Here is a 26004-nt window from a genome sequence, read left to right as displayed (position 1 = left end):
ATTATATATGTTCCTGAGCTAAGAGTAATGATAGGAAAGAAGCCCCTTCATGGATTACTGCCTTGTTGTGGCGAAGGGGCTTGCATAATTCAATGAAGCTATGAGCTATGCCGTGCAGGGCCACCCAAGACGGAAAGGTCATAGCAGAGTTCTGACAAAACATGATCCACTGGAGAAGGAAATGGCAACCCACTCCAGTAACTTTGCCATGAAAACCCCATGGACAGTACTAAAAGGAAAAAAGATATGATGCTGGAAGATGAGCCCCTCAGGTCGGAAGGCGTCCAATATGCTACTGGGGAAGAGCAGAGGGCTAGTACTAGTAGCGCCAGAAAGAATGAAGCGACTGGGCCAAAGCCGAAAGGATGCTCAGCTGTGGATGTATCTGGTGGTGAAAGGAAAGTCCTATGCTGTAAAGATTTTTTCTCCATAGGAACCTGGAATGTAAGATCCATGAATCAAGGAAAGCTGGACATGGTCAAACAAGAGATGACAAGACTGAACATCGACATCTTAGGAATCAGCAAACTAAAATGGACAGGAATGGGTGAATTTAATTCCGATGACCATCAGGTATACTACTACGGGCAAGAATCCCTCAGAAGAAATGGAGTAGCCTTCATAGTCAATAAAGAGTAGGAAAAGCAATACTGGGATACAATCCCCAAATTGACAGAATGATCTCAATTTGAATCCAAGGCAAACCATTCAATATCACAATAGTCCAAGTCTATGCCCCAACCACCAGTGCTGAAGAGGATGAAATTGACCGGTTCTATGAAGCCCTACAGCACCTTATAGAACTAACACCCAAAAATGATGTCCTTATCATCATGGGGGATTGGAATGCTAAAGTAGGAAGCCAAAAGATAACCGGAATAACAGGCAAGTTTGGCCTTAGAGTACAAAATGAAGAAGGGCACAGGCTGATAGAATTTTGTCAAGAGAATACGATGGTCATAGCAAACACTCTTTTCCAACAACCCAAGAGACGGCTCTACACATGGACATCACCAGTCGGTCAACACAGAAATCAGATTGACTATGTGCTCTGCAGCCAAAGATGGAGAAGCTCTATACAGTCAGTAAAAACAAGACCAGGAGCTGACTGTGGCTCAGACCATGAGCTTCTCATTGCAAAATTTAGGCTTAAACTGAAGAAAGTAGGGAACAGCACTAGGCCACTCAGGTATGAATTAAGTCATATCCCTGTTGAATATACAGTAGAGGTGACAAATAGATTTAAGGAATTAGATCTGATAGACAGAGTGCCTGAAGAACTATGGATGGAGGTTTGCAACATTGTACAAGAAGTAGCAACTAAAACCATCCCAAAGAAAAAGAAATGCAAGAAAGCAAAATGGTTGTCTGAGAAAGCTTTGCAAATAGCTGAGGAAAGGAGGGAAGCGAAAGGCAAGGGAGAAAAAGAAAGATACACCCAATTGAATGCAGAATTCCAGAGAATAGCTAGAAGAGATAAGAATGCCTTCTTAAATGAACAGTGCAAAGAAATGGAAGAAAATAATAGAATAGGGAAGACCAGAGATCTCTTCAAGAAAATTGGAAAGATGAAGGGAACGTTTCATGCAAAAATGGGCATGATAAAGGACCAAAATGGCAGGGACCTAACAGAGGCCGAAGAGATTAAGAACAGGTGGCAAAATTACACAGAAGAACTATACAAGAACGAGCTTAACGTCCCTGATAACCACGATGAGGTGGTCACTGACCTCGAGCCAGACATCCTAGAATGTGAAGTGAAGTGGGCCTTAGAAAAGCTGAGCAACAAGAAAGCTAGTGGAGGTGACAGTATTCCAGCTGAGCTATTCAAAATCTTAAAAGACGATGCAGTAAAAGTGCTACACTTAATTTGCCAGCAAATTTGGAAAACTCAGCAGTGGCCACAGGATTGGAAAAGATCAGTTTACATTCCAATTCCAAAGAAAGGCAGTGCCAAAGAATGTTCAAACTATCGCACCATTGCACTCATTTCTTATGCTAGTAAAGTTATGCTTAAAATCCTACAAGCTAGACTTCAGCAGTATGTGTATCGAGAACTACCAGAAGTATAGGCAGGATTTCTAAGAGGCAGAGGAACTAGAGATCAAATTGCCAACATACGCTGGATCATGGAGAAAGCTAGGGAGTTCCAGAAAAAAATCTACTTCTGCTTCATTGACTATGCTAAAGCATTTGACTGTGTGGATCACAACAAACTGTGGCAAGTTCTTAAAGAGATGGGAGTACCAGACCATCTTATTTGTCTCTTGAGAAACCTATATGCGGGTCAAGAAGCAACAGTGAGAACTGGACACGGAACCACTGATTGGTTCAAAATTGGGAAAGGAGTCCGGCAAGGCTGTATACTGTCACCCTGCCTGTTTAACATATGCAGAGCACATCATGAGAAAGGCAGGGCTAGATGAATCAGAAGTTGGAATTAAGATTGCCGGGAGAAATATCAACAACCTAAGATATGCAGATGATACCACTCTAATGGCAGAAAGTGAAGAGGAACTAAAGAGCCTCTTGCTGCAGGTGAAGAAGGAGAGTGCAAAGGTTGGGTTGAAACTAAACATTAAGAAAACCAAGGCCATGATCTTCCCAATTGCAATGTATGGCTGTGAAAGTTGGATCATAAGAAAGGCTGAGCGCCAAAGAATTGAAGCCTTTGAACTATGGTGCTGGAGAAGACTCCTGCGAGTCCCTTGGACTGCAAGGCGATCAAATCGGTCAGTCCTAGAGGAGATCAACCCTGACTGCTCTTTAGAAGGCCAGATGCTGAAGTTGAAACTCAAATACTTTGGCCACCTAATGAGAAGGAAGGACTCATTGGAGAAGAGTCTAATGCTGGGAAAGGTTGAGGGCAAGAGAAGAAGGGGACGACAGAGAATGAGGTGGCTGGATGGAGCCACTGAAGCAGTAGGCGTGAGCCTAAATGGACTCCAGAAGATAGTAGAGGACAGGAAGACCTGGAGAAACTTTGTCCACGGAGTCACAATGGGTCGGACATGACTTCGGAACTAACAACAACAGGAAAGAAAGCTAAATTCTAAGTCACGGGTGTCAAAGTCCATCGCGTCACGTGACATATTGTGATATATTGCACCATTTTTTGCCTTTGTGGAGAGCGTGACGCATCTGGTGCATGGACCGCCAATTTGACAACCCTGGTCTAAGGGGATAACATACTTCAGAGAATATAGAACATAGGTGTGAGGTTATGACTGAGCCTAACAGGATTTCTTTTTACCTGCAATGGATATTAACTATTTTATCTAAATATGCTTGGACAAGTTTACAATAAATAAACTTTTATTAAGTATAAAATAAAATAAAATGGACTGTTAGGGACATTTCAGTAATGGAACTGTTCATAACATTAGATCAGTTCATTTGCTAAGGTCCTAAAGATGTAAAAAATATGCTTCTTTGTGTTAGGCCAATCATTTGCATACTTGTTCCTTATCCTCTTTGTTGCAGAAAATTTTGATTGATTATGAGCCATCAAGTCATTGTTCACTCTTAGTGACTACATAAGACAGTTTTTCCCCATGATGATCTATCCCTAACTTGCTCTTTCAGATCGTCCACTCATTGTCAGTTGGTCAACCTCATTTTCTTCCACTTTTTAAAGCCTCAGAGCTTCTCCAAAGCATTAGGTCTTTGCTTTGCTTTTTCTTTCTTGTGATGTTTTCAGAAGTCTTTAATTATTTAAAACATTTGTAATCTGCTTTTTTTCAAACAGTTTGGCCATACCGGCAGAATAAATGAAATTTCTCAGAAGAATAGATACCCACAATAATTTCAGGAAAAGGCAATATAGACTAATGTGATTGTGACAATATATTCATTGCTTTTAGATGTAAATCTCAACCCTTCAAGCAATGCATACTTTTACTATATGCAGAATTATAATAAAAAAAGCATTCATAAATCTTTCCAAGACCTGACTAGGCTTCTCCTTCCTTTTTTTACAGCATCCATTAAAAACTCTTGTATATTACAGTGGTTGGAGGCTATTCTTACAGTCCTGCACTTGTTTAATAAGATTAATGACAGAAAATTAGTCAAGACAAGTGTTTGCCTGTTTAGTTTATCCTTCTAGGGTTAAATTAGAGGAGGGAAATGTTCCTTTGTCATGTTATTTAATTAGTAATAGGCAGAAAGAATTTTTTTCAAAAATGTTTCGCTAGTACACTGAAATTATTTGTAGCTCAAAGGCCTTCTTGTCAATGCAAAGAACTAAATTAGAGTTTGACTCTTATCATTCACAAATTTTTTTGGCACTAGCAGTGTTAAAATATTCAATTATATTTCAGAAACGAAAGGTATATCTTTCAAGCTGTTTATCTGTCACTTGCCAAAGTTATTCTTTTTCCAGACTAATACAATGAAACATAGTCATCTTACTAAGCAGATAAACTGCCGAGCCTGATATTGAGAAAGCATTTCGTAAAATCAATAACATGAAATTAATTATTTTTATTCTTTACTTAAAAGCATAATTACTACTCTCCATCAGGATTTTAAAATTAAAATGACATGTAATATATAGGTAATCCTCATTTAGTGACTGCCTCATTTAGCAACCATTCACAGTTACAATGGTGATGAAAAAGTAACTTTGTGACCAATCCTCACATTTATGACCTTAGCAAGTCTGCAAAGCCAAAGAAAGCTTCAGTAAGGCCATAAAAATACTTGTGGTTTCACTTGGTGACTGCCTTGCTTAATAAATAAACTGATGGTCCTTATTGTGGGACTGTGAATGGTCGTTTTATGGTACAGTCACTAAATGAGGAATATCTATATTCAAAACTGGTTTTGACTTCACAAAGCAGTAAATAGGTGGATGGATAGAATTTCATTCATCTGTAACTATGTGATTAGCTTTATATAAATAAACTGCTTGTTTCTAGATCAGGATAAGAGAAATGGAACAAGGAAACCAATTTTCTCTGTTCACATCTTCACTGTTCTATTATAAGACACTGTTGTCAACACAAAAATACTTAGTATTAGTGTTACCCGAAAAACGATGATTTACATTCAAAGATGCCTCTCATGAACACTACTTTATTGGATTTTGCCCTATATATAAATGTTTAAATTCCACCAACATACGAAGAGCCAGCCATTCTAGTTGCAGGTAGTCATCAACTTACAAACATTTGTTTAGTGGCTGTTCGAAGTTACAACCACACTACAAAAAAATAACTTATAACAGTCACACTTAAAATTGTTGCAGCATCCTCACAGTCACATGATCAAAATTTGGGCACTTGACAATTAGCATGTATGTATGATGGCTGCAGTGGCCTGGGGTCATGTGATCACATTTGCGACCTTCCCAGCTAACGTCCGACAAGGAAAGTCAATGGGGGAAGCCAGATCCGCTTAACAACCATGTTATTAACAACTCCAAGTGATTTGCTTAACAACCACGGCAAAAAAGGTTGTAAAACTGGGCATGACTCACTTAGCAACTGCCTTGCTTAAAATGGAAATTCTGATCTCAACTGTGGTTATAAGTGGAGGACTACCTGCCTTTGCATCCAGTTTCCACAATGATCATAAGAAAACTGGATGCAGCATGAAGACATCTATATTGTAGTTTGCTTACAATTACCTCTTACAAATAAGCAATTTTAACTCCCCAACCTGAAATATATTTCATGTATGGACATGCATTTCTGTGTTCTTTTTCTACCTATATTTAGAGAGTTAATTAATTTGGCTCACTTTATTTTTAATTGAATCCTATATCCAATCCATCTCTGTCTTACATCAGTTTGGACAATTTATTGTTAACTGAAAGATATCTTTTATTTCAGATGCTTAGTGTTAAAAACAAATTAGTTAATGCTGAAAGAAATTAGCAATGTAAGTTTTTCTAGTCATGCTAACATTAGGAACAGCTGAACTAAATTCCAATAACAAGCAAACATACAGCTTCTGCTTTGTATGTTTTTCAAAACATAGTCTAGTATACAGTAATGAACATAAGATTGTGGCTTATTAGTTTTCCTTTCATCAATCTTTACTTCGGTCAGAAAACTTATTGTTATGTTTATCAAGAGAAATTACACAAGCCACCATTTTACCTAGATGTGGCAAGCTGAAAATGGAAAAAGCTTTAAAACTTTTACCCTGGCAGTATCAGAAAAGGAGAAAGGAAGAGAATATGATATTGTGGTTCAGGCATATTGTATTAAAGGTATCAGTGATTTTCACAGTCCCATTTTAGTATCACGGGAAAAAGTCTTCCTCTTCCTTCTTTTTTCTAATTGAGTTTGGCTTGCTTATGGATGGGCAAAAAAAAAGCCACAGAAGCAAGAAAGTGGTAAACATAATAAAACAAAATATAAACTACAGAAAGTATTTACAAAGGGATCCTAATTTTATTATCTGAATTAGAGAAATATTTCACTTTTGCAATAAACCCAATGCATATGGAATATGCAGTATAAATTGTGCTTTATGCCTCAACATTTTTATGCTAAACAGGGTGGCAATTACTGGGGGGGAAAAAGAGTGAGATTAGTTGATATTGCTGTGGACATTGAAAATTCAAGTAAACCTAGTGGTACAGTTTACTATTCTGGGTGGTTACCAGTAGAAAAGTTGGATATGGGGAACTGGGGAACACTAGAGAAGAAGTGAACAATAATATGGATACATAAACAATAATTTTACTTTCATAATTAATTTACTATGATATAGTACAATCCAGAATCAATTATATAGATACTAAATAAGACTATGATGTAGTAAATTAACCTAATCAGACTCTTCCATACTTAATTACTGTCTCATAATTTGTAAATTCACTGCTAAGTTTTTTTTGTTATTGAGTACCAAATTTTATCAGGAAGGACTATCAGAAGCATACTAGGTAGCTGCCTCACTCCTTTCTTTTATTCCAAATCTAGATGTGAATAATTTCACTACATTAGTTACTTTGGGTATCTTTTTATGGAAATGTAGAATACAAATTCAAACAATGTAGCCTTCTTGCTTGTCTTTGGAAGTTCAAAGCATACTGTGTTTAAAGAACAAAACCTGTTCTCTAGCTATCTTCCTTTTTTTTTAGTACATCTGTCAGAATTTTAGCTATGTCTGGAAAAGCCTGGCAGAAGCTGTCATGTCTAGATTAGCATGAAGTTTCTTACTGTCAGTTAACATTGACACACATCTCAAACTTTCAGAAAGGGATCATTTTAAAACCAAATAAACACTAAATGTAATGTCATAGTGGTCCACTACTATACAGCATATACATGCTTTGAAAACAGGCAGAACTTTCTTTTTCTTAGTCAAGAGTGATATATCTTCAAAATGGAGTGAAATATAATTGATATTTTATAATTCTCATAAAATCAGATGAAGGAGAAAACATATATCTAAAAATACTATGCCATAAATTTACAATCAAATAAATCAGAGGTCTTCAAACTTGGCCCTTTTATGACTTGTGGACTTCAACTCCTAGAATTCCTTAGCCAGGCACGCTGGCTGAGGAATTCTGGGAGTTGAAGTCCACAAGTCATAAAAGGCCCAAGTTTGAAGACCCCTGAAATAAATGGTCATGCAATATCATCATGCAATATCATTGTCATTGTATGCCTTTACTTACACAATAGTTTTACCAATGTTCCGAAATGCCTTCTCCACAAATTCACGGACACTGTGGACCTCACCAGTAGCTATTACAAAATCCTCTGGTTCATCCATCTGCAACATTAGCCACATTGCCTGTGGAAAGAAAAGTACATTCTGATTAGTCACCAGGGTAGAAATCAGGAATCTATGAGTTCTAGTCCTGCCTTAGCCATGAAAAACTGGCTTGGTGACTTTGGATCTCTTATTCTCTCTCAGCTCAACTCACCTCAAAGAACCGTTTCTGTGGGGAAAATAGGAGGAAGAAGGAATATCAGTTATGTTTGCCACTTAAGTTATTTACAAGAAAATAATAATAATAATAATAATAAAATGTGATATAAATAAAGTAAAATAAATACATTTTCTTAATCTTCTTTGGCAGTTTATATTGTAAAACAGCCCAATTTGATTTTCATGGACAGGTTCAGGTCATTTTCTGGGCAACAACACGGAAATGGCTTCTAGGATTTTTCCCCCCCCTTTACTTCTCAGTTTAACATCTTACCTGCATACTTATATTATTCCATTTTGGAATAAACAATGATATACAAAGCAGAAAAAAGAAGTAAAAAAATAGTAAGCAAAGCATTTAAGCTATATTGTTGTTGTTTTTAACTATTTAGTTGTGTCCGACTCTTGGTGTCTTTATAGGCAAATGCTCTCCATGCCACCCTATCTAGCACAGTTCTTTCAATTGTTGTTATGTTCAACTTTGCATCAGATCTGATGTTATCAAGTGAACTTGTGCGTTCTTTGCTTGCACCTTCTTCTTTGTTCACTAACCATTCCTAGCATCATTGCTTTCTACGATGAATTTGTAAGCATAACATGACCAAAGTAAATCAGACATAGTCTTGTTTATTTATCAAGGTATATATAGATTTCCATTTTTACATTCCCTACACAACAATCTGGAATCTAGATTCTCTTAGTTTTACAGACATACAACACATCCATTCTTACATTTCATTTGGTAATTCATGCTCTTTTAACCTTATTCTTTCTATATGCAGTAGTTATTATTATAAAGTTCCATTACGGCTTTAGCCTGCTGTGGCTTTCATTTATAGAGGTGGTGTACATTAGCTTACCAATAGTTTTACCTGTGTGTTTTTTTTTATCCCAAAGCTGCTTTTCCAAAAAGCAACTGGACTTTCTTGGGGGTTTTTTCCTCCCCTTGAAAATGTTTCACTTCTTATTCAAGAAACATCTTCAGTTCTGATTCTTGGATGAGAAATGAAACTTTTTCAAGGAAAAAAAAAACCAAGAAAGTCCAGTTGCCTTTTGGAAAAGCATCTTTGGGACAAACATGACCTGGATGATCGAGAATCTCCATAGACACTGTGTTTGTATCCGTAAACAAACTACAATTCATGAGTTTGGGGACGACAGATAAATTTCATAAATGAACAAACATAACATTCTTGCTAAAGTAAGACCCCTTTTGCCATAATATGACTTAATATGTCCCAAACTCACAAACCAATTTTACTCAAGCTTTCTTGTGCTGTTCTAAACAAGTTAGAATTATTAGCCTGCATCTCAGCAATGGAGAGGTCCATGTAATGTAGTGGTATACGGTCTGTGTCTGCAAAATATTATTTAGTTTATATTAGAGGAAGAAATAACTGAATGTTTCTTACTTTTTCACAAACTGTATGTCTCTCATTGCAATATAAGAACACTTATCTGCATTATATATTTAATCTATCCCAAATTTACCACCAATAGTCATGGGAAGATAAAAGTGGGGTGCTGCTTTTTAACCTTTTTGGAAAACCAACAATTTGTCCACAATTGCATTCAACTGTTCAGGAATAACTTTTTGTTTATTTTCTACCAACAGTGCTAGTTGCTCTTGTTATTTGGAATATAACAAAGTGGACAATCTGTCAGTGGAACAAATGGTAATGTGCCAGGGACCAATATACCATTTGTTATGGACAAATGGCCCATCAGAGTGGTGCCTTCTAAGTGTACTGAAAATCAAAACAGCTTGATGTAGCCTCTAACCCAGGGGTGTCAAACTCAATTTCATTGAGGGCCGCATCAGCATTGCAGTTGCCCTCAGGGGGCCGGGTGGGTATGGCCAGGGTGGGCGTGGCTAGAGTGTGTATGGCCTACTGGGTGGGCATGGCCAGCCCTACATAGTTCGCATCAAGGGTGCCTATGGGGGCCTGGGCAGGAGTGGGACAGATCTGAGGGTCTCTGGCAGAAGGAGGGTCTCTGGGCCAGGGCCAAGGCAGTGGGGGCAGTTCCCTCACTGTTTCCAGGATGGCTTCGCGGGCCACATGAAACCACTTCGCGGGCCTGATCTGGCCCCCGGGCCTTGTGTTTGACATGTCTGCTCTAACTGCTAAACAGCTAAGTTTTTTTTGTTTTACCAATAGCATTCCCCCTGCATACTTTTTACATATACTCAGTATGGGGACACTTATGGATCTAGCACACATGAGTATGCTAGATGACATTCACTCTGCCTAAATAGCGTGTAATTTCTTTCATCAATTATGACCTATAATTATCCACTTGAATTACCAAGTATAAAAGTCATTATGATACATGGTAGATAGATGATAGTTCTATTACATTCTTTGCTGTTTGATGTACTGTATGAAGTGCTGGTCTACGAACATAAATAAATACATGAAAGTGTAAATCTGCAATCTGTAGGTTAGATGACTTAAGACTTTCATTTTATAGATCTTAAATGATGCCTAGATGCGGCGGCTGCTATTTCATCTCATGAAGTGCAAAGCAGTGTTTGGATCTTTGTGTTGTCATGGATGCCAAATTCCTTTCATGTTCAATAGGTTCTTCTCTTGGATAGTAACCGATGTGAATGCCATGAAAGCTGCAACTATTTTGATGGCAGGTGAGAAATATTTTTATCTGAAGTAAAATATTGGAGTATTGGCCTTGAACTTTTTTGCTTTGTGTTTGGGAAATTTTAGTAGCCACGTACATGCTTGAATTATATAGAAAATTTGAAAAGTGAAGGCATAAATCTGATATTATTTTGCTTACAGTGTTAATATACTGTATGTTAACTGAAATAAAATAAACTTAAAAAGTATTTTATAAAGGACAAAAGATACATAGCTACATCCAGGGCTTTTTTTCTCATAGAACGCTCAGAACGGAGTTCCGGCACCTTTTTTGGATGGATTGACATGTGTGAGTTCCGGCACCTTTTTCTTTTACAAAAAAAGCACTGGCTACATCCAGGTTTTAAATAAATAATAAGGGAGATACAGCTTCACCTATTTTAATTAGCTGGACCTGTTGGTGTAAATGTCGTTTTAGTACTAAACAGTTAACACAGAGAAAACAAAGAAGAGAAATAATAACAATAAATATCTTCAGCATCCCACATTAGGTTAGTAACTGAGCCAGGAACAGAACTTCAGGTTTCTAGACTCCCAGTCTAGTACTCAATCAACCAGACCACACTGTTACATATCTGGAAAAAAACTTACTGCTGCTAAGTCCATTCAAAACGAATGAAATATTTTTAATCCCTTTGTGAAAGAAACAGAGAGCTACCTGTAAAGTTGGATTCCTTTTTAATAAATAATCAGCATGCAAACACAATAATTCAAACTATCCCCATATGGTATAAAGGGGCTGTTATCTTGTAGGATAACCCACAATGCTATTTGCATTGACCTCGTCACATCACATTTAAAGAAAACAACTTTAGTAGGTCCCCAGATGCTAGTGGATACTCTGCAAATCAGATTAATGTAAGCTCTGGGACAGCTCAGTTTCTTTTCCTAAATGCCACCTGAACTTTTCAGATTCCACTCCTGTTCCTCAAATCAGAAATATATATTAAATACAGCCATGCTCACCTAAGTATTGTATTTGCAAGTCATTTCTACAATTAAAAGCTAAAGTTTGAGTTTAGTAGTATCTTCCAGTTCTGCAGCTGAATTAATAGTATGGATACAGTTAATAATTGAGTAAATATACAGAATGTCTTTATATTTGTATTCTATGTCAGATGTGATATCTTAGCCATTTCTAATTAGGAAACAATATCTTTAATTTTATTCTAATTTATTTGCATACTTAATTAAGAGATTTCAGCTGGAAGGTAGAATATAAACCTAACATACACTTGTCTTTGAAAGGAAGTCTTAATTCTTAACTGTTACTGTTTTCCCGTCATTTATGCATAGATGTTTCTTAGATGCACAAAAGGTAGATATAACATTTAAAGATACACTCACTAGATTGCAGTTGATATCTTGATCAGCTTATTATATAATGTACTCTGATAATTGCTAGAGATGTTCTGATGCTTCCAAGAAAAGCTCTAATAATTGTAGCAAGAAATGCAGAAATACTATAAACCTAAAGGCTAATATCTAATTTGCTCAAAATCTGATTTAAATTAACAGAATACAAAATTTAGGTCGTACAATAACTTTTGATTATTTCTTACTAAGATCATTGTTCATTATATGTATAGAATGGTGCAATGATATGTACTGCATTACCTGGTTTATAAAATAGTAAAGCCAATAAAGATTACATTGTGTCTAGAGTTCAGATATAAGGTTATTAATTACTGCAGCAACTTTCATATTCTATAATTTTACTGCATTATATCCAACATATTAAAATCCTTCAGGACAAGATTTCCAAATCATATCAGTGAAAATCACTATATGCAAGACTAATATGGCAACAAGACTTCAATGTATGAATAAATTCTATATGATGTTGAGTATTACACTATACATTTCTGATGTGTGCTAGCACTCTTTTAACTTTGTGTCAAATACAATAATAAAGTTTATCAAATATTATTGAATTACAAATAAAAAAGTTTAGTTTTGCTACAGTTGGTATTCCAAGCATATTTAAAAAAATGTAAGACTTTTTGGAAAGCTCTTAAACTGAAAGTTAAATTTGAGTGTGCTTTTATAGTAAATAAAAAAGGAAAATATATAAATAACAGTTTCTTATTATGGAAATCATCTCATAGTTAATACCAAACTTTGCTTTATCTTTTTATAACTTCTTATTTTATAATATAGTTACTGGTCATGAATATATATGGTTCAATCTTACTAAAAAGGGATAAAAATATAATTATAACAACAGCAAATAGGAAACACAGTTAAGCAGAAATGGATGCGCTCCCCTATCCCGTTAACAAGCATCATGAGTTTGTTCTCTTCATCTACACTAAATGATTGATACTTGACTCATTCAGTTCTGGATTTATCTTGTAGGGATTTCAGGATCAGAATAAATGCAAAGAAGAAATATTGCAACTGTTATGGAATTAATTACTGGTTCAATAAAGGAGAAAATCTTTGTTTGAAGTTCAACAGAGTATAATGAATAATCACTGATTACAAATATGGAACATATGACCTGCTAAATTAGAAGATAAATGATCCTGTCTGCAGTGTGATAATGTTGCTTTAATTGCTACAAAGCTGCAGCCTAGCTGGATCCCATCATAATGCTAGACCATGTCCAGAACACAAAGGCCTCTGTGCAATAGGTATTCATCCGTTCATCTCTTTATACAGCTGTAGAGTGTTTTGGTCCATTTGTTCTCTGATGGGTCTGCACAACCGAGCTAAAAGTTCAGCAATTCTCACCTTCCTGTTCACATGCTGAACACTGTGACCCGTGACATGGCTAGGCCTCGATCTGTGATAAAATAGCTGCTTGACTTTAGCTGCCTTTTAACCATCATGAGGGTACACACTAAAGCTAAAGATAGAATTTTCTAGAAGTTATTAACAAAATGACCCAATAGAACAGTAGACCTTTATGAATACACAGTTTTTCAAGCTGTTTTCTCACCTGTAATACTCTATATCTCCTTATTAAGGTTGGTGATAAATTAGTCATAATAAAAGAAATCAAAATAAATCCATAGAACAGCTGAATTTATGTGTGGACTTTAACAGCCTCTTTCATGTGTGAGATTTTTCAAGAATTCCAAGTATAGGTTTGTAATCTTGTATGGGGAAGTAAGCAAAATCCAACTGTAGTGTGAAGTCCACAGTCTCATTTTTCATATGTGGCCCCATTCATTTTCGATTCACAGCAATGAATACTATATAGGCATGTGGGGATATAGTATATCTATCATATGGACATTTTCATAATTATTTTCTTGCATTTGCGCTCTGCATGCAAGTCATAAATAGGTTCCCAACATTTTTTGTAAGGTGTAATAATATAGCTACAATGATGATCAAAAGCAGCATTTTTAAACTTACAACAGGATTTTAGGCTTGATCTGTAAACAAATAAATGGAAAGTAAAACGAGCATGGGAATTCATTGCTGGCATTCTGATAACTTTACAGAATAAGACGTTATGCCAAGGACTAGTATCCCGGCTAAGTTTGGCTATTGAAATGTTTTGATATCAGGAGACAAGTTAGCATTCATATAGGACAACACCCTTGCAGAAAGAACCTATTCTGTCTTCTGTCTGTCTGTCTGTCTGTCTGTCTGTCTGTCTGTCTCTCTTTGTATGTGAGAAAGGAGAGTATAATTGCATGTACAGTTCAAGCAATTGTAGCCATGTCTCACCAACCTAGCATACCAACCGAAACTTATTAACTGTGCTGTCATCCATTAATACAAATCTTGTTAATCAAGGCTCACTTTAACTACATTTCTTACCTCCTTACCATAAAGGAAGCATTCATGTGTTCATGGTAGCAAGGCCAACATGCACAGTGTCTTGACTGTGGTGTAAACTTTGTGAAACCTTGCAATTATTCATTTCCTCGGTTATTTCTAATTCTTTGTGTTCCGGGATTGTTTGTCAATACTTGCTTGTCTGACTCGTAGAAGCTTCTACTTGTGTCATCAGAGATAGTATCTGTAGTAGAATAGAATCTGGCATACTATCACATTGATCATGATAACAATATTTGGAAATAGCAGCTGACATCATCATTTGCCCAAAGTGTTAATCTCAGGTATGAGTATATAAACTTCCATGACTGCAGCATGTAAAGTCAAGATCGATATCAGAGAGAAATGAAATATAAAAATTATAGCCAGTGATACTGCAATTGTTTCATTATTTACAAATGTTTTTATAATCACACAGACGTTGTAATCTTACGTTTCCTACTCATAAAAAGCAATGTTAAAACCATGTCTATCCATATTAGTACAGGTAAAGCTAAAGCCCTTAATGGATTGTGACAATAGTCCCTGTTGCAATTTTTGCTCAAGAAACGCCAGCTAAAGATCAGTGACATGGTATACTGGAAAATTGGAATGTTTTCCAGTATTTCTGAAATGATGCCTGACGTTATACTATTATATTCTATTCTACACCATCAAACGGATATGAGGACAAAGGCTTTTCTTAGATGCCATATCTTTCTGGTTTCAGATAAGGAGTTTGTCTGTAAACGATGTACAAACTCCTGTACAAACTCTAAGAGAATGAAGCATCCTCGTCCCTGAGAGGAGCCCCTCATCAGTAGCTTTAGCTAGAAATGTTAAACAAATGCTGTGCCATTCCTTCCTCTTTTAGGTCTGTTCTATGCTCTGCTCTATAGTAAATAATTCCTGTAGCCCTCTCAATTAGCTTCTTCACTTATATGCTTGCCACTCATTTCACACAGACAAACTGGAGCATGTTATCCTACAAATAATTGTTTCCCCCCCCTTCAGTAACCTGCTTTAAATGTGGTCATTGGGCTCAGGAACAACAGTCCTGCTCTTGTAAACAAAAAAATGGAGGGGGGGGGAACCATAATAGAAGGGAAACCCCACCCCCCAATGCAGTTTCTTAGCAAGCTGTAATGCTCAAAAAGGACAATAATAAGCAAAGAACAGTGTTGTTGTTTTTTTCTTGTAAAAATTCCCTGGACTGTATAAATTCAATAGCTGGCAACAGAAGAAAACGCTTAAGAATAGAAGCAGTATAATCTAGATAAACTTTAAAACATGAACTCTGAGAAACTTTTGCCCTTAATTCGTTCTAAAATTTTCATCTTTTGCTTCAAGTGAATGCACAATGCCCCTACTGTATTATCAAACATAAATTCAGTGTTGTCTTCTTCCTGGTATCAGTGAGTGTCAAATTATTGTTTCTTCAACATACAAAAGTATTTGTGTAAGGCTTTATTTCTGATCTTTAGAAATTTTTGCCAGAGGCAAAATGAAACAGAAAAGCTGTTTGTTGGGAAAGTGCATTGACAAAAGAAGTTTAATATATATGTCACCCTTCATTTTTTCTTCATTTTTTTTCTTCTTCTAAAGCAGGGGTCTTCAAACTTGGCAACTTTAAGACTTGTGGACTTCAACTCCCAGAATTCCTTAGCCAGCCTTGCTGGCTGAGGAATTCTGGGAGTTGAAGTCCACAAGTCTTAAAGTTGCCAAGTTTGAAGACCCCTGTTCTAAAGGTTCAGAATGATTTTTATACAGGTGTTTTGCGTGTATATATGTATATGTGGGTGTGTATCTTCTCCTGAAATCATGGTGCACAGGTATGACCACAATTCAGCCCAAACTTTCTGTTGCTAAGCAAGACAGTTGAGTTGTGTCCCATTTTATGACCTTGGTCACCACAGTTGTTAAGTGAATCACTGCAGTTGCTAAGATAGTAACGCAGTTGTTAAGTGAATCTGGCTTCCCCACTGATTTTGCCTGCCATAAGGTTGCAGAAGGGGTTCACGTGAGCCTGGGACACGGCAACCGTCATAAATGTGAGTCAGTTGCCAAGCATCTGAACTTTGATCACATGACCTTGGGGATGCTGCAACGGTTATAATTGTGAAAAACAGTCATAAGTCCCTTTTTCAATGCTGTCGTAACTTCTAATGGTCACTCAACGAACCGTTGTAAGTTGAGGACTACCTGTAATCGTTTTTAAAAATGTTTCTTATAAAATTTAATATGCTTAAGGTGTTAAAAAAAAATCCAGGGTGAAAATTTGAATCTTATTTTAAGATTTATTTTAAAATTGTATTTTTAAAACAAATCAGCACTCTTTATTAAAAAGATACATGATTCTGAAAGATCCTGATGATAAAGAAAGCAGACTATTCTTAAAACAATAGCATTGGAAAGAATGAATGTGATGCACTTATTTACCAGAATATTGAGAGATACTCTATATCAGGGGTGTCACACTCACGATGTCACGTGACATTGCGCGACGTATCGGAGCTTTTTCCCCATTGCCGGCAATGGGGTGGGCGTGGTTTTGTCATGACACATCTGGCCCGTGGGCCGGCAGTTTGACACCCCTGTTCTATATCCATTATTGTCATAGATGTTATTTACTTGCAGAGAATCTATATTTTTTGGATAATAATAATAATAATAATAATAATAATAATAATAATAATAATAATAATAATAAGAAGAAGAAGAAGAAGAAGAAGAAGTTGGAAGGGACCTTGGAGGTCATCTAGTCCAACCCCCTGCTCAGGCAGGAAACCGTATACCATGTCAGACAAATGGCTGTCCAGTCTCTTCTTAAAAACTTCCAGTGTTGGAGCATTCATCGCTTCTGGAGGGAGGTTGTTCCACTGGTTAATTGTTCTAACTGTCAGGAAGTTTGGTTTGCTATTCTTCTTGGGCTGAATTCCATTATCCTTCATAATGGCTGTGATCCTATACTCCTAGGCTCTGAACTCAAGGAAACTGTATCTTGGTATTTTACCAGCTCTCTCAGACTTTGGAAGAAACCAAAAGAATGCATGATCTTAAGGGGTGAGACCTAGACATTCTCAACCTATATATGGTGCCTAAAACAGTAGCAGATCTGGCAAAGAAAAAAAATATTGAAGAATGTGTGTAGCATATTCTTCATAGACTGGCTCATCTAAAATTACACATATGACTTGAATTGGAATTGATAAGCCAAGGGTACAATGTTGGCAATTCTGTACTGTATCTGTTATTGTGGAGTGGTCTTAAGGATAGCTGACAACTTTCTATCTGCACTAAGCGGGGAACGATGAAATAAATTTTCTTGCTCTTTTGTTTTAGTTATAGTAAAAGCTACCTCCCACAAAAGAATAGAAAATAATTTGAACCATAGGCAGAAAACTCAAGATTGTGACTTTTAAAACTCCGAACAGTATAGTAGAACAGTTCTTTAAATATCCTTGCTGTCATAGTACATTGAATTGGAATTTTGTTCATATTATATTGAATTGAATTGAATATTTTATTTGGCCGAGTGTGATTAAGACACACAAGGAATTTGTCTCCGGTGCAGAAGCTCTCAGTATACATACAAAGCAACAGAATAATGATAATCATAATAATACTACCAATATGAAGGGGGGTAAGAAAGATAATAAAAGGATAATAATACTATAGCTATACTATATGGCACGGGTAGGCAACCTTGGCTCTTTTATGACTCATGGACTTCAACTCCCAGCATGGCTGATTCAGGAATTCTGGGAGTTGAAGTCCATGAGTCATAAAAGGGCCGAGGTTGCCTACCCCTGCTATATGGTAAATACATATAAACATTAGGTGTTCAGAAGAGTGATGGCACGACGCAAAAAAACCTGTCCCTTAGTCTACTTGTTTTGGCCTGCAATGCCCTGTAGTGCCGTCCCAAGGGAAGGAGTTGAAACACTTTATGTCCAACATGTGGGGGGTCTGCAGAGGTCTCAGCCTTCCTTCTGACCTGCCTAATATACAGGTCTTGTATGGAAAACAGGCGGATTGCAACTGTTCTTTCTGCAATCTTATTTGTTAGAGTCTGTCCCATTTAGTTGCTGTACCAAAAGTGAATTGTCCATCTACTAATTATCAATAGTGACAATACATGAAAGGGTCTCTTTTAAGGCAACACATAGCCTATAGAATTTTGTAACTTAAGGAGATGTACCTGACCCCATTCTTGGCTAAACTTTTAGGAAACTTTTAGGAAACTTTCTATTCCAGTAAGCTGCAGTCAACTGATTGTTTTTATATCATTGTCTGAAAATAGAAAAGAGGAGCATAGTTTGTTTTCATAAATAAAGCTGGGATCAAACCTGCTCTATATGAAAATTTAACTCAAAGAAGCATCTGAATATGTCACACAGAGAAAGGTCATGAGAAAAAATTACTGAAAACCAAAATGTAAGCAACATGAGAAACCTGAAGCAGAATAATTTTTGATGGTTGGAAAATCCTGAACATCAAGAAGAATCAATACACAATCTTCTTTCTTAAAATCTTTGTTTCTAAACCAAACTACATTATTATTATTATTATTATTATTATTATTATTATTATTATTATTATTATTATTATTATTATTATTATTATTATTTTATTATTATTATTATTATTTCCAAAAATATGAAGAATGTTCCAAGTTTTACCCTTTATGAAATTCAGAAGAAATATTTTTAAAGAATCATCTTACATAGCTTCAAGTATTAATTTTCTCTTATATACAAATAAAGCGCAAATATTCTATTAAAAAAAATCCAAAAACCTCAAAAGCAACCACCCTATTTAATCAGCTTAATCACTGTGTGAGTGAAGGGTGGTACCCAGAATGTGGTCAGACTCAACAGACATTGGAATGAATGCTAGGAAAGGACTAGTCAAGGCCATGTATTTTTTTTTACAAAGAACCTTAGTCAACTTTGAAGAGAAGTATTGGTTTGTTGCTATTACAATTTAATCCCTTTAAAGCCACTCATCATGCAGGTTGTATTGATCACCATGATGCAAGAACTGGGTGGCTGACTTGCTTGGTTCAGATTAAGGTATTCATGCAATGCTGTCTCAATTCTTAAAGAAAATAGGATTAATCATGTATTTTGCACAAAGAGACCATCTCAATTTCAACCAGGAAGCATTATGGCTATTACAAAGGAAACCAAAAAAGGAAAAAAGGAAGCAGTTCAACATCACTTGTAAACATATGAAGCTTTAAATGAATGTGTCTAATGCATACAGTACAGTATTGAAAACACAAGAGTGTGATGAAATCTTAAAGACTGAGTGCATGGCCATAGGACAAAGAAAGAGTCCAAAGGCTATAATTGCATTTATGGAATATGAACTCATAGAAAATCCTACATGCACTTTTTCTTTCATCACTCAAAACTGTAATAGAATATTTCTTTTAAATGGGTTGAATTAATAAAACAAATGCTTCATTCGCTTTCAGGCGATAGAAGTATGGAGGTAGACCAGGACGTTCATTGGAACCACATATGGTATTTTTTCCATTTCAGTCTCGAGTTCTGGCTAGAGGCAAAAATGGTCAGGCTCAAATTGTCCTGCTTTAGACACATTATGCAAAGATTCCAGTTTTGATTGAAGGCTCTCCTGCTTTGATACACACTTGACCAGGGCAGGAGAGACCCCACTTGTCCAAAATGCCCGAGCCCCATCAATCCCACTTTCACTGGTTTGATGGGCCAATGGTTTGTGCCAGCTGGCGAATTCCGTAAAAGAGGAGGGAAGCAAAGCCAGAGCATTTCACCATTGCCTGGCATATTACATTGTGTACATTCAAAACAGGACACTGTCATGCTGTATTAAGATAGGAATTCCTAGATTAGCACAATAATATTGTGGATATACACACTTCGGTTAAAATGCCAGGTTTTGGAGGTGTAAAAAAACAAAAACAAAACAGACCAAGACTTTTTTTTCCACCTTTAATAGAACGTAAGCTGTATAATTCAACTGAAACCACACATTACTTTTATGTTTTTATTGTTATTTTCTCCCCTAAAAGATTTCAGTTCGTTTTTCAATTGAATTGTACCACTTATAAGTTATGTTAAATTAAAAGTGGAAAGATTCTGAAGTGATTTATCTTGGTCTGATATTTTTTTAAAATCTCCAAAATCTGGCATTTTAACAGGGGTATGTAGACTTTCTCTATCCACTGTATATAGTTTGGACTGCAAGTGAAAGCTTTCATTGTGACTCTCTTTTATTCAGTCTGCCTAAGAAAAAAGCTTTGGCTGACACAATAATTGACTAATTATTCATGTTGAAACTTGCTGTGAAATGTTAGATCAGTCCTTTCATACTTACTATGAAAAATAAGAAACACTTTCAAGCAATAGTCAAAGTGGTTACAGTGCTAGATTGTACTACAAAGGCTGAGATTTAAGTTCCTGCCCAATTTGCCACACAGGTTGTTGTGAGGAATAAATCATCTTGGGCATATCATCTTGAAAAAGGGGATACAGGTAGTCCTCGACTTACAACAATTCATTTAGTGACCGCTCAAAGTTACAACACTGGAAAAAATAACACAACCGTTGTTGCATCTCCATGGTCACATGATCAAAATTCAGACATTTGGCAACTGAATCATATTTATGACGGCTGCAGTGTCCGGGGGTCACGTGAGTATCTTCTGCAACCATAGCAAAGGCTATGGGGAAACCGGATTCACTTAGCAACTGTGTTACTAACTTAAGAGCTGCAGTGATTCACTTAACAACTGGCAAAAAAGGTAGTAAAATGGGACAAAATTCACTTAACAAATGTTTCGCTTAGCAACAAAAATTTTGGGCGGTAATAAGTCAAAGACTACCTGTATTCTGTCTTGATACCTTGGAAGCCGAAGGTCCCCAAACTTTTGGGCACCAGAGACCAGTTACGTGGAGAGAGGACCAGAAGTGGGCGTGGTTTTGTGTGCTACAGGTATCCCATGGATGGGGTTTTGCTTATTTGTGTGGCCCAGTTGCTGGCATGCTGTGGCCTGGTACCGGTCCATGGACCGGGGGTTGGGGACTCCTGCCTTAAGGGCCTGGGATCCCAGGGCAGGAGGTAGGCTATATCTACCTCTGATAGATCACATGACTGAGCTATTAAAGCGTAAGAATTTATCAGCAGTGGGCATTCAAATGATGTGTTTCAATATGCTTTTCAGTGCCTCATGAAGTCTGTTTGGTTGAAGTTTATATGAAGCTCATATAAATTTTAAAAAATCTCTAAAAGTAATGATAGGGTAATATTTTTACTAATTAAAATATTCTGAAGCGCACACGTGTCCAAATTCTTCCACACTGAAACTGGTTTGCTGGAGCCAGATCTGAAAGTCTGATCATTATTTTGTAGCAAAGTATTGCTCCTAATTACAACATTAGCATTTGGGGGATGAAATTCTTCTGAGGGAAATCATGGAAGCCTAATCCAGTTCACAGCTTTGTTATTATAATAAAATAATGAAAACCTCAGTGTAAATTGCCTTTAGCTTCTGGAGGAAAGACAGGATATTAATTTATCAAGTTAATTAAAGTATTTCCAGTATTTATGTGTTTAAACAAAAAAGTTTGCTATTTTTTAAAAACATGACAAGGGAAATCTTTAACGTTTGATATATTGGGTCGGAGGAGTATTCACTATTTTTAAAGTGTATGTTCATAATAAATCTGGAATATAGTAAACTATATTTTGAAAGAGAAATTAGTACTAAAGTTGCTTTTTCATTTGATAAAGAACATACAGAAAAGTATGTAGCTATTATTTCTGAACTGTATTCTCATCAACTTTATTTGTACAATGATATATTCTAGATTATTGTGAACTAAGGCAGATTCACTGTTTTCATTTTGCCCAGGGTAGCTTGTAATAGATTTTGGGAAAAGAAAAAAAATCCCTCCTGAGATGTGGGAGTATTCTCTGCGGTTGAAAAATAATACCCTTGAACATTTAAATCAACTTCATCCCAGGAGGAATAGGGACATGTCTGTAAGAAGACTTCTCTGAGTAATGAAATTAAAACAAATCCAAGTAAAAGGTATTCCTGGATTGTGCTCTGAGAAACAAATCTTACAAACACATTTGCCACAATACACATTTGCCACAATGTGCCCATATATTTATATCGAATTATCCAACTGCTAATGAACACTTAAACCTCCCCATTCAGTATCTTTAACTTAAAGCAAGGGGGGAGGGGGAAGGCACTGGAGTGAAACAAGATCTATTATTTTCTTGGACTGCTCTTTCCATTTATCTGATGTATCCCACACAAACAGCGTAAATCAGACCTCCCTTGAATTCCACTTTTCCACTGCAACTCTTCCCAGTCCCCATGGTGAACCCCTGAGTCAAGCCAGATGGGATTGGTAGAGTGATGTCAAGGAAGTGCTGAAAAGGTGGCTTGGGTCTCTGGCAGATAGTCTGGAGCTAGTTTTTCAACAAATCTCTGGTGGCTCTTGTTTTGCAATTTCTCAGGAATGTTTAATTCTTCTCATCCCTTCCCGGAGTCTCTCTGGAGGGGTCATGGAGGCCTGTGACATCCCTGGAGGGCACTGCCTAACTAAATTAGCATGAGATAACTTCGGACTGTCTTCCAAACAAGAAAATAGAAGGGAGAGAATTTCATTAAAAGCAGAAGACTAGGTGATCCAAGTTAATCCCAGCCCTGAGCAGCAGCAGAAAAGTTTTGTGTTTATATATGACTCTAGTCTCCGTTACAGAGTTCACTGCTATAATATAAAGCTGCGTTAAGTGCACAACTTGACCTCAGTTGACCAAATTTTGGTTTTATAATAAAGACAAAAGTGAGTTTGGTGGCTTTAAAGAGTTTGATTAGCAGCTGTTCAGCCTATTTGTGTGTCATTCTGTCAAGTGCAGGTATCCAATGGCCAAAGATAAACATTTTCAATGCTTCAGTCTTATATGAGCTTTTAGAACAGGAAACATGAGCAGTTTAATATGCAGGCCTATTGGAACTCATATATACAATTGCAGATTTCAGTTTTCATTAGTAAAGCAAATACAGTATACCTCCAAAACTCACATGCACAATTCAAACAGGCACTTTTATGCCCTGTAAGTGGAAAATAAAGCTGTTCTCGTAAGTATGAAAATCCTAAAGTGATTTTGATCCAAACTCTTAGTACAGAACATTTTTCAGTAAGGCAAAATATAGTACACAGACAAATTTAAAAATACCTTAAAACAAAATACAGTATTTTTTTTTAAAAAAAATAGCAAGCCAAAACAAGCCTTATTACTACATTCCAAGAGAAAATAATTAAAGCTACTTTCCACTGTGGACAAAGGCTTAAGGACAGCAAAGAATATTTGTTTCTAGAAAGCAAGATAATTTGTTTATTTATTCATTTTTATTTTATTTATGGAAAACTAGCCTTTCTGAGGAAGAAACCTACAGTTGAGAAAGAAGACTACAAGTGAATTTCTCATTATTGTTGATGTATGACCCACAAACAGAAGTGAGATGTAGAGGGGAGCCTATCATGTTTCAGACATTCTGAGAAGTAATCTTTTTTTACTACTGGGAGTTGTAACCCAACAACAACTCTCTGTATAAAATACCCAGCAGAGGAGAAACTTTTCTATCTATGAGTGGCACAGGATTTCCACTTCCATTCATTTCTAATTAGTACTTGGATTACACTCTTGCATATTCACAAATAGAAATCTGGGTTCATAGCACAAAAAGTGTGTGGTGTTTATTCTCCAACTGTTGCATGCATATTCAAGAACAATAAACTCAAATACATTTCTCTAAGGTTATGATGATGTAATTTAATTTTAATTTAGAGGTTATCATTACCTTTGACAGATCTATAGCAGTATACATAGAGGTAGTCCATGTACAGTAAAGTTTTAATTAATTTTAGTTAACTGTACCTTCTTTCTCTGAAAATTTTGTCATATCTTTTTCAGTTTGGATCGGAATGTAGTTCTCATAAACAACAATGTGTTGTAATAATTATTTACAGTCTAAACAAAAACAAGTCCTCCTTTTTAAAAAAAATATCAGGGAAGAACAATGTGTTGTAACAATTATTTACAGTCTAAACAAAAACAAATCCTCCTCTTTAAAAAAAATATCAGGGAAGAACAAACCTGATTCAGTCTTTCTTTCCTTATTCCTACTGATCACTGTTTCTGATATGGATTTGGGGAAACATTCCTATTTTAAATATTTGCTTGCTTTCTAAACCTTACTAAACAAGAGATAAATAGTCCAATGTACAATACTAACTTTTGACAGAAAGATCTGGATTGAAGAACGGTACCATTTAGGCACATCACCTCAGTACTCTTCTCACCCTTTGCCTTCTTGCTCTGAATCAGACACAGACTCAGAAATATGCAGGAAGTATCAGTTTTTCGAAAAGCAAGGGGCAGTTGCCACACAGGCTCCATCTTAATTATTTCCTGGAGGGCTGTCTGAGGACATTTTGCATCCTAAGCTAACTACTCAATGTTCTCTGTCTTATTTCCACTGGGCAACTCCTATAACTCATTCTGGTTAAGTATGTGAGTTGTCAAATTGGATAAGACTTAGCAGAAAAAGTCTTTCAGTTAAGATAGCAAGCAGCATCAGTCCAACAGTTGTTTTTTTTTGAAAAAAATCACTTTTACTGCTTATTACGCTGAGCTTGTCGACCAGATGGTCGGCAGTTTGGCGCGTCAAATCCCGAGTGCTGCGTAACAGAGTGAGCGCCTGTTACTCGTCCCAGCTTCTGCCAACCTAGCAGTTCGAAAGCACGTAAAAATGCAAGTAGAAAAATAGGGACCACTCCGGTGGGAAGGTAACAGCGTTCCGTGCGCCTTTGGCGTCTAGTCATGCCGGCCACATGACCACGGAGACGTCCTCGGACAAGCGCTGGCTCTTCGGCTTTGAAACGGCGATGAGCACCGGCCCCTAGAGTCGGAAACGACTAGCACGCATGTGCGGGGGAACCTTTACCTTTACCTTTATGCCCCATTGGGACATCCCATGTCACTAAACAAAGCTGGTTTTCAAAAATTAACTTCATTAGTTTTGGTAATTACAAGGGTAATAATTTCTGGCCTTGCATTTTTTGTAATGTAACCCTTTTTTCTCTTTTGTTCTGCTCCCTTTGCTCTATTTACTCTCTTTTCTGTAGGTGAAAATATTATTGAAGTATAAAAGACAATGACACTTTTGTCCTCCATCCCCTGCGTCTAGTCCTAGAACCCACCTTTTCTCCATCTATATCCCCACTCTTATGGAGCTAGTGAAAATATCCCTCTCCCTCTCTCTTTCATTAAAAATAAAAGGATAACCACTAGTATATTTAGCATTAAATCATATACAGGTAGTCCTTGAGTTACGATGGTAATTGGGACTGGGATTTCCATCACTAAGTGATGCCGTCATAAAGTGCAACATCATGTGACCCCTTTGCCATCATTAAGTGAGAACTGTGGATCATTAAGTGAGCACCTCCTCATAACTTTCAACTGATTTCTCAAAACCAAAATCAATAGGGAAACCAGCAGAAAATTGCAAGTCATAAGAGGCTTGGGAGTAGGCTGGCAAGCAGGTTAAATGGCTGCTGCCAGGAGGGAGAGGGAGTGAAGGGACACATGGGTGGTGGAAGAGGCA

General features: G+C 36.7%; 1 protein-coding gene across 4 annotated transcripts in view; it reads right to left on the bottom strand.

Moving 5' to 3' along the window:
• Window positions 1-26004, bottom strand: part of GMDS (GDP-mannose 4,6-dehydratase) — a 293913-nt gene that overhangs the window by 85544 nt on the left and 182365 nt on the right. For all 4 annotated transcript variants that reach the window (XM_083358402.1, XM_083358403.1, XM_083358400.1 and 1 more), the window contains exon 8: window positions 7640-7758. In XM_083358402.1, the coding sequence (XP_083214528.1) occupies window positions 7640-7758 (119 nt within the window). The remainder of the gene's footprint in view (window positions 1-7639; window positions 7759-26004) is intronic.

Source organism: Vipera ursinii (assembly GCF_947247035.1).
Source record: "Vipera ursinii genome assembly, chromosome: 3".
Taxonomy (NCBI): domain Eukaryota; kingdom Metazoa; phylum Chordata; class Lepidosauria; order Squamata; family Viperidae; genus Vipera; species Vipera ursinii.
This window is presented reverse-complemented; position numbering and strand designations above follow the sequence as displayed.